Genomic DNA, 12,488 nt, shown 5'->3' with positions numbered 1-12,488 from the left:
GTCTGAGTACACGTGAGTTTGTCAACTTACACAAGTCCATGTTTTATAACATTTCTCAAGTACTCTTATATGGGCTGCTTTCAAATCCTCAATCAGACTAAATCACTCAGGTGACAAGTTAAATGCTGCTTTACTACCCGGTTATTTATCACACACAATGACGAAAACACAAAGACAGAGACACACCAGTCATGCATTGGTGGTGGAGGCATGGTAAGATGTTCTCACCAAAGCCAATTCCACCCTTTGGCATGAAGTTAAGATTTATAAGTTCTTTCGTCGTGGCACACCCTCAACTGATGTAAACCCTTCAAATACAGTTTGGTCTCTCATTGAGCCATGAGGTGACAACTTCACCAAATCTTGTAAAATAGTGATGCTTTTGTAGACATGCCGTGTCCAAATGTTCTTTGGATATTTGTATGCAGGGCTAAGTTAATAACATCTAAGTTCAATGTAGTTACAATTACACAACACTGCAGCAAAAGGTCACGTAACACATGAGTCTGTCTGACGTGTCAACTGAAAAATTCTGATGACAGAATGAATGTATTGAATCTCAGACGAACCTAAGGGAATGTCTTGTTTTACTTTGAATTTCCCAGTAAATATGCAAATTAAATCTAACATTTTTCAATTTGAATGCATCCTTTGGACACTTCTCTACACTCTTCAGTGAACCCGCAATTGGGATGAATTCCCGTGTGAGGCGGTTTAGGAAAATGAGGCTCAAGCGCTCCCTCTAGTGTAATCAATAATGTAGTCAATAATTGCCTCTAAAAAGCAGTCTCAAATTGTTGCTTTAATCCAACAGCAAATAGGCTTCACTTTTAAACACGGCTCAGTTTAGCCAACACAAAGAAAGCAGCCAGAGATAAAAATCCAGCAGATGACACCAGAGATTATCATGCGGTTGAAACACTTAAAATAAAATCAACCAGATTGCCAAAGAATTATGCAAGTAAACACTTATCTTGTTTAATCAGCAATTTCAATGACATTTCATGGAAAATTCTATCCATTTTATTCATCGTGTACATCAGTGGTTCCCAACAGTCTTTTTGTCTTGTGTATCCCCGAGCCCTTTTGTTATACTCGGATTACATACATAAAGGGTTAATGCTTCATCAAAAGCAGAAAACACAACTAATGATATGAAATTTTAGTCACCTTCATTTGTACATGTAATATTTTGGTATTATTTTCTTTTTAACGCAAACAAATGTTGCCTTGAAAATATTTAATTAAAAATATGTAGTGTAATTATATAATAAAAAAAACAGGATGTGTGCAAACACCATTTTACGGGCTTATGGAACGACTGAGAATAATTTGGGAAATAAAATGTTTTGCATATACCCCCTGCAATGTGCTCGAGTAACCCTTCTGGTTGGGAATCACTGCTGTACATGAACATTTAAAAGTAGATGAGATACTGTAAAGAGCTCCTGTCATTCCAGGGAGGAATGGGGTTGGAAAAAAAAGTCTAAGATTTAGTATCTTGAAAAGTGAGGTCTTCAGACAGTCTGAATATTCTGAATGAGCATTTTATTCCTTCCCTGAACCTCACAGACATTGCAACATCCCTTGGAGAGTGATGAGTGGTTCAGGGAACATCAAACAACATTTTAAATCATATAAATGACCACCCCAGAGCGCACACTTGGACACTATTGAGAATATTTGGTTATGTGAGCAAATGTAGTTCTGGGTGGAAATAAAACACGAGACATGACACAAATCATGCTCCTTGAAATGATCTTAGGATGAGTGAATTCTATCATGACGCTTCAGGCCGTGTGGTTATGTGGTTATGGTTGCTCACACTGCAATTGGAGAATAAACCCACTCCATGCAATATAATCCTCTCCTCTCTTTCGGAGTCAAATCTAAGCAAACATACATTCAGTACCCAGAAAGAGTGGAGATTGTCGGATACAATTTGCGTTGAGTCATGCATTTCTCTCTTTCTATGAAAAGCGAGTTGGATTTACACATAATGTCCTTCTCGAGTGCCATGCGGGTCTCCTCCAGGTGGGCTAGTGAGCTGCGAGCATCACTCAGCTGCTTCTTTAGAGATGCCAGGGTTGTGTCAATCTCCCTCACCTCTCTTTCCAAGCTGTACTCGGGCAGGTAACCGGAAGTGAGACGGCATACAATTTGTGTGTACATGTGTGTGTGTGTGTGTGTGTACCTGATTTGGGGTTCATCCCTGCAGAGCTCCATGTTGGTTCTGTGATAGCGGCGGTACAGCCTGGACTCAACCACTCTCTGTGGGGCATCTTTGTCATCAATGGCTTTCTGCAAAGCCACTATATTCCTCTCCTGGAATCCAATCTGCACCAGGGTCTGCACACACACACGCAACAAACACAATAACAAAACAGTCGCGAGTTGTGCATTTGGTACCTTTGGACCTAATTGACCTAATTATCACCAAACCAGGACATCAATATATGACTAGTGTCACCAAGAGAAGCCTTCCTGGCCCAGCTTGCCCAAAAATGCTAAAATGTCTGAGTGTGTTCTTGTCAATGTGTGTGTGTTGACCTGCTTGAACTGCGTCTCCAGCTGGATCTTGGCATCCATCTGTTCTCCACAGCGCTGGAGGAAGGCTTGGTCCACATTGGAGCATTGGACTCTCAGGTCCTTAGTGGTGTCCAGTAGCACCTTCTGTACCAACTCACTGATGCACAACACATACACACAACAGTTAGTGCCCCAGTGATGCTGTCTGTTGTGACTCGAAAAGTCAATTTCAAACAATGCTCTAGCCTGAGATCCTTAGAAGCCTTTTCCTCTCGGAAGGCGCTGTGGAGGTTGTCTTGGGTGAAGTTAATCCACGAAGGGACGTTAGACATCCTGTAAGACCAAAAGAACATTAACGGCTATGCTCACTTCCAGTTGATCATTTATTCTATGTCCTGTATTCCTCACTGCGCCATCATAGCGGCTGAAATGGCATGGTGCTGCGTGTCTGTACTCTTGTCATTGAATCTTCCACATTGGAGGTCCAAGGCGTAGGCCTCGTACTTATCCGACCAATCAAACTCCAACGCCTGCTTGGTATCTCTGTTCAACCTGATACACAACGACATCAGAATGAGATTCTTCAGATTTTTCTTTTTAAATAATGAAGCTCAACTATATTTGAAAGCTATCATGTCATTCAAGGGGGAACCATCAAACGATCAATGTTACCTTGTTATGTACTTTATATTGAATACAGAGTGTTACATCCACTATCTATTGTGCTTGTCCTCGTTAGGGGCACTGCTGGAGCCGATCCTAGCACACATTCGGGGAAGAGGTGGGGTACACCCCTGGACTGGTCACCAGCCAGTTTTCAAAATTAATGTTAAAAAAATAAAACTAGGCAAAAATAAACTTGTCTGACAATCCTTTGGTAGTATTTCCTTATGGTGGGTCTGTCTGACGACTATACAGTAACGGTGTCAAGAACGTGATACTTACTTGATCTGAGTAGCAACCTGGTCAATGGTTCTCTGCAGAAGAGTCTGTACATTCCTGATCAAGTCCACTTCCTATTTGAACACACAAATGTGACGTATAAACCATGCGTACTGCCATGTCAGAATCAGTATAGTATTGATCAATGTTGCTTACATTATTTTTAATGATGGCACACACGGCACTGGTTTGAAAACTGCACACTTCTCACGGTTTAACTACTTTGTAAACACATTTGAGCACACGCCCAAAATAACAAAAGCATAAAATGTCCGTGTAGCCTTTGAGAGGCGGAGCCTGCCGGAGTGGCGTGTGACGTCAGGGAGTCTGCTTCAGTGATGTCGTTTTTCCTTGGCTCAATGGGTTAATAGAAAGATTGTTCAATGTACCTTGTACAGCTCCTCCTCCACACAGTCCCGGACGAGGTCTGATCCCAGTCGTCGGCTCCTGCAAGTCACGTTGTCGATGGCGATGGCGTAGGGAGTCTCGGTGGCGTCCAGCGCCTTCTCCAGCCTCAACTTGAGCCCCTGCAGGGCCGTCGTGTCGGACAGTAGCCGTCCGATGTGCTCCTGCAGCTCAGACTTCCAGCGGTGGATGTCCTGCAACCTCTCTCCGAGCAGGCGGGTCCCTTTGGTCTGGGTGCAGACTGTGGTGGCCTCGGTCTCCTTTCGCAGGACCCTGGACTCTTTCTGAATGGTCTGGGCGTCGTTGTGGTCACCACCGGCCTGCTGGAGGAGGCTCTGGTAGCCGGCGAACCACTCGGCCGGGGTGTATTTAGCGGAGCGGAAGCCCGCGGAAGCTAAGCCCGCGGTAGCTACGCCCGAGGGCGGCTCCAAAGGGGCCCCTTGCTCCTGCAGGAGCCCCTGAGACACCGCTCCGCCATCATAGTGTGACTTTGACACTAACACTTCCCCTCTCATTTCCCGACAACGACTAAAACAATTCAAATGGAATAAAAGCAGCAGTGAACACTTAGTTACACAAAGGTGACAAGGAAGTGCAGCATATGCGGCGTTTGTTTACGGGTTGCCTGGATACAAGAAGCAACTGTGGTCATTTGAGCAAAGTGTAGCCAATAAACAAAATGTGTGCAGCACTCTAAATTATTCAAGTGTGTAGTGTAAGATGTCCCTTTATCTCTTAGACATTTTCTGACCTGCACATTATTTGCTTTGCGCTGGAGGAATCCATAACTTGTGGTTCAGTCATCATTTGCTTTGCGCTGGAGGAATCCCAAAATAGCGGATCAGTCTTCAAGTCGGACACAATGTATAAAAAACAAAAACGTGTGGAGCTATCTATTTTGTGGATATGCCCCAATTTTCTGACGACCTTTTCTACCTTCCCCCACGACGCTCTGTAACAGAGCCCTTCTGTATATGGTCGATTAATCTAATCTCAGATAGAAACCTTTGAAGCACGTCGGACCACGATTTGAACTCGTCATGTAAGCAATGTGAACCGTTTTTGTCAAGATACCCAATTCGGCCGCTAGAGGGCGCCGTTGCCATACAAACACAGCATTGGACATGTTTATCCGGGAGCCTGAACTTTTTTAAGATGCGGAACCCACGCATGGGCCCCAAGCAAAAGTGGATATTGGGGCCCTCTATATCTGCCAATAATATTGGTCAATGGTGAAATATATTGCAGCAGTGTTATACTACGCGATGAATGAGGTTTATTGACTTAACATAGTATACAGCCTTAAAACTGTTTGTTTAAAAATTGGACCGACCCAGGAAGTTCGATCAGTTTGACCCAACTTCGGGTTTTGTTAAAAAACAATAGAATCGTTGGGTTATTTTGTACAGAAAAATGTGTTGTTTTTAGACAAATTGACCCTACTTCCCGCATCGGTTGTCTAGACTGTTTTTTTTTCCCTTCAAAAATCAATTTTATACAGTCATTAATTGTGAGTTATCCAGCCCCCAGCAAAAACCATTACACTGGCCCATTCCAACGACTTTCACACACTTGCGATAGCCTGTAAATAGTATTGTGGCCTGTGTACATTAACAGCAATAAATCATTCAGTGGATGTTGACATGAATTTAATTGTGTGCATCTGTCATGCTGTGCTTCTCGGGGTACTCGATGGAATCCAGCCATAGCAAGAGGCTAAAATATTCCGCCACCTTTTAAAACTACTGACCCCACCATGCCCTGGCCGGTGCATCGTGAACGAGCATGGCCGCGTTTGCTGCGCATGCACTGATATTTTCCCTGAGCTCAGCCATTCCCTGGACTCCATCTGACCACACAGCTGTGCTTCTTGCATACCGCAAGTCAAACTGTTTCCATACCTCACCCACCCAAAGGTTAGCAATAGCAGAGGGATAAGTGTGTCCCGAATTAGTGAGTATGGCAAGGGGAACTGTGCCTGTTGCCAAGGGAAATTGCCAAGGGTGGTCGCAGGCCAGCTGGTGCTTGGCTTTCTGCTGCTGACATGTGAGCAACACACAAGACATGAGTCCTTTTAAGTTTTCTTAAACAACAAGCTAAGACTAATATATCCCCAAACGTGAAGCCAAGTAGTGGTGCAAGGCGTACTGATATTTATAGATAATCCTTCCAAGGCTCCAGGGCCTTCCTCCAACCTTCACACTGCTTTATGTCTATTCTTGGTTGCTTCCTTTCACTTGTCTCCACACCTTGTCACATTTACTTGATGATTGGAAAACCGTACTACCCTAGACTTCACAACTGCCCCCCCCCCGAGAATTGTATGTAATTAATATAACATATTTAGTATTAAATGTGTTTTTAGAAACATAACTTTTGACAAGGCCTGTATGACTCTTTAAACAAAAAGACGAGGAGAAAGTGTGAAAAGTGAGAGTCAAATTGTTGCAAAACTCACATTTCCCATTGGTGAGACCATCAACTTGGTTGCATCAAGATTTTTTTTTCATATGTGAAGGTAATAGTATAATAATACTTCAATACTTCATAAATACTTTGCTTTCTGGTGCATGTCTGCAACATCTGACTTGTGAACATAACATGAGCCTTTAACGATGGTCAGTTTACTACAGATTGCTAGTGTTTTAGTTCTGAATGTGAAGATGTTACTGAGGCGGATCTATTTAAGAAGTCACCCAAAGTCCTGAAAAATCCTATACTCTTAGTTATCACCTGTAACAGAAAGTTATGACGTCGATTTTTTAAAATGATATACATAAAACTGGATACATTTGCTACATTTATCAGTATGGCCAGTGCAGCCTTTGTTTTTCTGTATGCTGCCCTTGGAGGTAAAAATTGGGACACACCCGAGTTTCAGAAATCATTCATGAGGCTCATGAATAATCCCACAGCACAGCTGTTTTGCAAATGTGGCTGCATATTTGTTGACTGTCTAGCAGCAAGACTCACTATTTTTCTTCAGTATTTGTTTGCTTAGAGGTCATGCGGGCTTGCGTTAGTGAAAAAGAAACACATGATTTTCAACTAAAATCAAATGTCAGCAGTTATTCTGCTTGGAAAAAAAAACGAAAACAGCCGTTGGTGCTCGACAAAATGACTCATCACTAATACAATTTGAATTCAGATTCAGTTACAAAAGGCTTGTCATTAGCCTTAAGGGAACAAAACAATTTTGAGATATAAAATTATTTGATTAACCCCAACATGCAAGCAATGAAACTGCCAAAATGTTTTATTGCTCTCCAGTCAACGCACAACACATTTATTTTTCGGAATTCTGGTAGTTTTTCAATTGATATGACATTATTTACATTTACCACAAGTTTGTGAATGACCAAATCAGTTTTGCGCAAAAAAAATCTAAAAATAGGAAGATCAATTAAAAAAAAAATCTGTAAATATAGACACAGCAAAACATGAGGATAACTGGCAAAATACATGATATATAAAGACTCACAGAGTTGAATATTACACACATCTGAAAGAAGATGATCCTGTTTTTAACAGAGCTTTTTACAAAGCAAACATTCAATTCAAGAATGATCAAACAAAGTATCACCTTGAGGAAAATATCAACCTCTTAAAAATAATGGACTAAGTTGTGTTTTGACAAAAAGCTTTTTTTTTTTTATGTTTAACGTCTCCTGAAATGAAACTAAAAATAAGTATTTGGTTAAATCTTTTTGTTTGCTGAAAGAAATTGAAAAAAGTACTTAGGCCATTATTTTAGGAAGTTCCAAACAAGTTAGTGCTTCATATCTCATTATTTACAAACACTTATCCTGGTACAATGACTTGGCAACAGCATTATATTCAATAACAAATAATTTGATTAAATTCATTGATTGGCAGGTATGATAACAGCACATGATGACATTTGATACTTCAGTGACTCGAAGTACAGAACATTTTACACAAGCTCACTATGTTACTTTTCACCAGCATAGTCAATTTTTTCTTTGATAAAGCAAAATGTCTTTTTTTCTAAATCTTGCAGGAACGTTACCTTAAACAAGAATTTACAAGCCATAAAAATGAATGAAAATGAAAAAATGAACGCCTATTCATAATGTCAGACAAACTCAATAGCAATTGAGAAATAATACTTCATACCCCGTGTAAAATATTTCATCTAGTCTCTTCAAATCATGTAGTAATAAGCTCTAAGATATTAATTTGATTCCATTGGAACCAGATGACGAAAACCAACCTTTACCATCAATAACATTTTGTCGAGAAGAAAGCCCTCGGAGAGGTCCATTGTTTACAGATTTGCTGCACAGCAACAATACAAGGTTGTAGATGACCTCCATTCTCAAGCTTTCCGGCTGTTCCACTTTGCATTCCCTCAGTCAACGTCAACTTGACAAGGGTTGGTTCCTGTGCTCCGCGCTCTGCCGTAAAGCCTCAGGAAGTCCTTATAGCGAGGCGCGCAGCCAAGCCACGCTTCACCAAAATGGACCGAGCCGGTAAAAAGGTACTCGTCTCCTCTGTGGGGAAGGCCACACTTTGTGGGAATGCTGACACGCCCCGTCCAGCGCCGCACTTTGGCCCCACCGCTGACAAACATTCTGTTCTTCTGGCGGAAGAGTCGGCTCAGAGTCAGCTCGGCCTGGGAGTGCTCGTCGCCGATCGATAGCACGGCTTCAAAGGTGCCGCTGCCCGCTACACAGACAACAGAGACCTTATTCTTATTTACAGTGCATCAATGTTAGCAGTGTCGTGTGAAGAATTAATCGGATTCAAATCGACATCCCAATGGAGGAGAAGGCAATTTTCAAAGCTATCATAGAGAAAACTGCAAGTCAGTGTTCTGATTGAAGTAGATACACATTTATATATATATTTTTTGAAAACTCCACACACAACGAAGAATCTCCAAAATCCTGACCTCAGTCTCAGAAGATGGAGGGGATTGCCCCCCACCACATGTATAATTTCAGCAAATAAATAAATACATTTAAAAAAATCCTTGGACTAATCAACATGAGCACAGCTTTGTTTTTATATTTACCAAAGTCACTGGTGCAGACAGCCAAGAGGACTTCTTCATCCGAACACGGTTCACAAGTGACTAGAGTAAGAAAAGGAAATTGGAATTAGCTAACATTGCATTGTAGCGAACATCAAGGTAATAATTGTGTGGTTGAGGTTCTTTGAACCGGTTGGAGCAACAGCACACTTCCTCCCTTGCCTCCAAGCTGATTGACTCTTATGGGTGGCCTACCCAAAATGCCTCAATCCTGTGATTGACAACCAAGGGATGATCGGCTGACTTTTATGCTTGACCCCAAAATGACCTTTTGATTGGCCTGTTTGTTTTCACAAGTCTGGCTGAGACAAGATGGCGGGGGGCAAGGGAGTCATTCATGCTGGGTGAGATGGCTCACATGGGCAATGTGGCCTTTTACGCACAAAATCACCCAATTTTGTCCTGTCACCTTCGCTCACATCACTGAGACAGACCTGCGTTGAACAGATTAACATCTCATTAGAGATGATCACCTACAAATTGAGGACAACTACATAATAATGGACTATGTGAAACCTGACTTGTGACAGCTGTTTTTGACTTTGTTTACATTGAATTTTCGTCGTTTTTATTAACTGTGCAGACTCCCTCCTCAAAATGAATTTGAGACTTCTGCAAGGATTTTATTATACTTAGGTATTGCTTTTGAAACTCAGTGCAAAGTCAACCATCATTTTCTGGAAATCTTTTTGGTGCCACCACAAAAGGGTGCCAAAGTCAGTAAAGGGGAAAAGTGAAATGACAATAACAGAAGTGGAATTTGGGAAGGTTAGGGAAAACGTCTGGCTCTTCCAAGTACTCTGCTTTCCACCCACATTCCAGAAACATGCATGTAAGGCTCAATGAAGCCTCTCAAATGTCCATAGGTGCAAATGTATGTTTGTTCATATGTGCCTCGTAAATGGCTGGCGGCCACTCAAGGGTCTACCCTGCCTCTTGCCAGGAGTGGGCTGGGATAAGCTCCAGCTCACTCACAACCCAAATGAGGCCTTAAAATGAATGGATGGATAGTGAATGCAGCAAATCAACACTTCAAATCATTGGCATCAGCAATATGATCATTATCTTTGTTTTTTTAAAGGAAATTGTATAGACTAAAATATACATTTTCCAGCCAATTCAAAATAGCTCCCATGTATTTTAATAAAAGACCTCAGACATTTTTTTGGTCAGGATAAAGAACTGCATACAATATGGTGGACGGTTCTTACCAAAACCAGGTTGAAGGTGTGGGTACAGGTGTGCTCCGGGCCCTTTGCTGGACACCAGCTCGTATTGGAAAGCAGTTATCCTGCGACTGATGTCTGCCTGGTGGACGGCCTCCACAAAGAGAGCTCCGTTGGCCAGGCTGAAACAACGTATTTTTCCCTGCGGCTGTTCACTCTCGGCCATCAGCAGCCTCAGATCACCGGTTCGCTCCAAATAGAGGTGAGAACCCTTGATGATGATACACAGTTTGTATTATGCACGTACAGTAAAATGGACTTTCTATAGTGGTATCTTGACTAACGTATCCCAACGTGCACGGTTTTCGATTAGGAGTTGTCGCTCAGTCTTTATGATTTAGAAAATAAAAATGCCTCAAAATGCCTGACACCACACCGCCATATGGAACTTCTCAACATTCGCCCACCATCTGCACCGAAAGATATTTATTGTTTTTGGTGCTCACATTTTCAGCTATCAAAATACCTCGAGGATTTTGTCAATTTCATTTTTTCTAACCATGGGTCCTTAAAAGGTGAATGCAGAGAAGAAGGAGCGGATGATGTCAGACTTTCCAATGATCTGATCGGCTGGATCGGATCTACAGATATTATGCATTTTATGCAATCTTTTTGATTGGAGAAAAAAAAAACTGTTCAGCGACAGTGAAGCGGGAAAAATGTATCTTTTTTTTATAATGTTCTTATACAAACACATTTACATAAAAATGTTGATGTTTTTTGGGTGACTGGGATGGATTAACTGCATTTGCGTTCATTTCAATGGGGAAAGTTGATTTGGGATACGACTTTTTTGAGTTACAAGCATTGCCATGCACCAAATTAAACTCGTAGGTCCAGGTACCACTATATTGATAGTAAAGACACTACCTGTGAGTGACGCTGGGGTTTGACGCACGCATGTAGACCTGCCATGTTTGCCGATGTCGGTTCTGTGTTTGGACGCAGGTTGACGATGATGGCGCCAGTCGGGTAGAGCCACTCCAACGAGCCCTGGGAGCAGCGTAAGTAGACCTGCTCCACGTCTCTGCGATGCGACTCGTGGGTCAGACCACTAAGGGGAAAAAAAAGATTTAGTTCATGGGGCGCAAAGATAATAAAGACAAAATTTCTCTCTTCTACTGATGTGGTCAGCGTGCACGAGCAACCTCAACATCCAAATGACAAGGGGGTTATTAAGTCGTTAGAAGTCGGCTAAAATTTACAGCGCCACATGTGAAGTCATCCCTCTCGTTCTTTACAACTTTAGGAGGGGGACAAGTGATCAAAGGCTCCATATGGTTTTTATTTATTTAAGATAGGAACTGGAGATTAGACATTCTTGTGCTTTGCAATGTGGATTGCATTTCAACATTTTAGATCAGCATCTTAAGTGAAAAAATAACAGTTGAGGACAGATGTAGCAGGATTTGTTTATAAGCAGATCCTCAAAAATAAATGTTATTTATTAGTCTGACCTAAACAAACACGCAGTCATACATATGACGTCTACATAATCCCCATAAGGGTATTTTCTGCTGTAAACAATAATCAAAGTGGAAGAAGAAAAGTGACTCATTTATATTCCCATCAACGCGTCATATAAACAAGTTCATCCATCGATGCCAGCGACAACTTGGCAGATGATTTTTAACTTTAGGCAACTTTTTGTTTACGGGTGCGTCTTGAGACTTTTCTTATGTAAAATTTGTGGCTCGGAAAAAGTTAAACTGCACGCTGAAATTCAATTCGAGGAACAAAGAACGAAAAAAAAAAAAACCTTGAAGCGCTTGAATCTCTCCGAAAGAGAAGTTTCAAAATAAGACGCTCCTGTTCACTTTATTTAAAAGACGCGACCACCTACCTACCTGGAAAAAGACAAACAATGTTAACAATATGGTGTGAGAAGGCAAAAGTGGAATTTATGCTCGTGATTGCGCGCATCGTGTGTTTATTGGCGTCGGCTCCATCCTTACCTTCCTCGCCAGTTGCACAGATCGCTGGAGTACTGAGCCGCGGTACACAAGGCCCGGTACACAAGCGCCATTGTGACCCACTGGAGTGCAGCCCACGGCCGGATCATCCTGGCGGTCCGGATTCCGACGATTGTACTGTGCCTCTCCAAGCCGTAAGAACCGGTAACAACGCACGGTGTAAAGATCCGCGTCAGCTACATTGCGGGTTAGAGGCTCATGTGGGGACTGGGGAGTGTGCGCACCACCAGCCCTTTTTAAATAAGTTTTCTTGGCCGTGCACGGTGGGAGCGTGCCAGAAGCTGACTGGACACGCGAGTACTTGCTCCAAGCCACGCCCACACTACACTCGCCTTGAAACTGCAGTACGCGTGCACC

At 42.2% G+C, this 12,488-nt stretch overlaps 2 protein-coding genes across 2 annotated transcripts; both read right to left on the bottom strand.

The window, feature by feature from the left end:
- Positions 1 to 953: 953 nt before the first annotated feature.
- Positions 954 to 4,391, bottom strand: tekt4 (tektin 4). Its single transcript, XM_037261871.1, has 7 exons — positions 3,861 to 4,391; positions 3,475 to 3,545; positions 2,938 to 3,081; positions 2,776 to 2,862; positions 2,551 to 2,686; positions 2,195 to 2,349; positions 954 to 2,119 (listed from the first exon to the last, which is right to left on the bottom strand). The coding sequence occupies exons 1-7, from the start codon at positions 4,389 to 4,391 to the stop codon at positions 1,906 to 1,908; spliced, it is 1,338 nt and encodes a 445-aa protein (XP_037117766.1). The 3' UTR covers positions 954 to 1,905.
- Positions 4,392 to 7,114: 2,723 nt separating this feature from the next.
- Positions 7,115 to 12,407, bottom strand: metrnlb (meteorin like, glial cell differentiation regulator b). Its single transcript, XM_037257652.1, has 5 exons — positions 12,114 to 12,407; positions 11,029 to 11,212; positions 10,144 to 10,369; positions 8,915 to 8,974; positions 7,115 to 8,565 (listed from the first exon to the last, which is right to left on the bottom strand). The coding sequence occupies exons 1-5, from the start codon at positions 12,218 to 12,220 to the stop codon at positions 8,249 to 8,251; spliced, it is 894 nt and encodes a 297-aa protein (XP_037113547.1). The 5' UTR covers positions 12,221 to 12,407; the 3' UTR covers positions 7,115 to 8,248.
- Between the last annotated feature and the right edge of the window lie 81 nt (positions 12,408 to 12,488).

This window comes from Syngnathus acus, chromosome 1, assembly GCF_901709675.1.
Source record: "Syngnathus acus chromosome 1, fSynAcu1.2, whole genome shotgun sequence".
In the NCBI taxonomy this organism is placed as follows: Eukaryota; Metazoa; Chordata; class Actinopteri; order Syngnathiformes; family Syngnathidae; genus Syngnathus; species Syngnathus acus.
This window is presented reverse-complemented; position numbering and strand designations above follow the sequence as displayed.

Coding starts and splice junctions, on each gene's coding strand:
- metrnlb (XM_037257652.1), bottom strand. CDS start 12,220: ATGATCCGGCCGTGGGCTGCACTCCAGTGGGTCACAATGGCGCTTGTG. Junction 11,213..12,113: donor CTGTGCAACTGGCGAGGAAG/GTAAGGATGGAG, acceptor TTTTCCCCTTAG/TGGTCTGACCCACGAGTCGC. Junction 8,975..10,143: donor ACACCTTCAACCTGGTTTTG/GTAAGAACCGTC, acceptor TTCTTACTCTAG/TCACTTGTGAACCGTGTTCG.
- tekt4 (XM_037261871.1), bottom strand. CDS start 4,391: ATGAGAGGGGAAGTGTTAGTGTCAAAGTCACACTATGATGGCGGAGCG. Junction 3,082..3,474: donor CAGGTTGCTACTCAGATCAA/GTAAGTATCACG, acceptor GTTGTGTATCAG/GTTGAACAGAGATACCAAGC. Junction 2,120..2,194: donor AGGGATGAACCCCAAATCAG/GTACACACACAC, acceptor GCCCGAGTACAG/CTTGGAAAGAGAGGTGAGGG.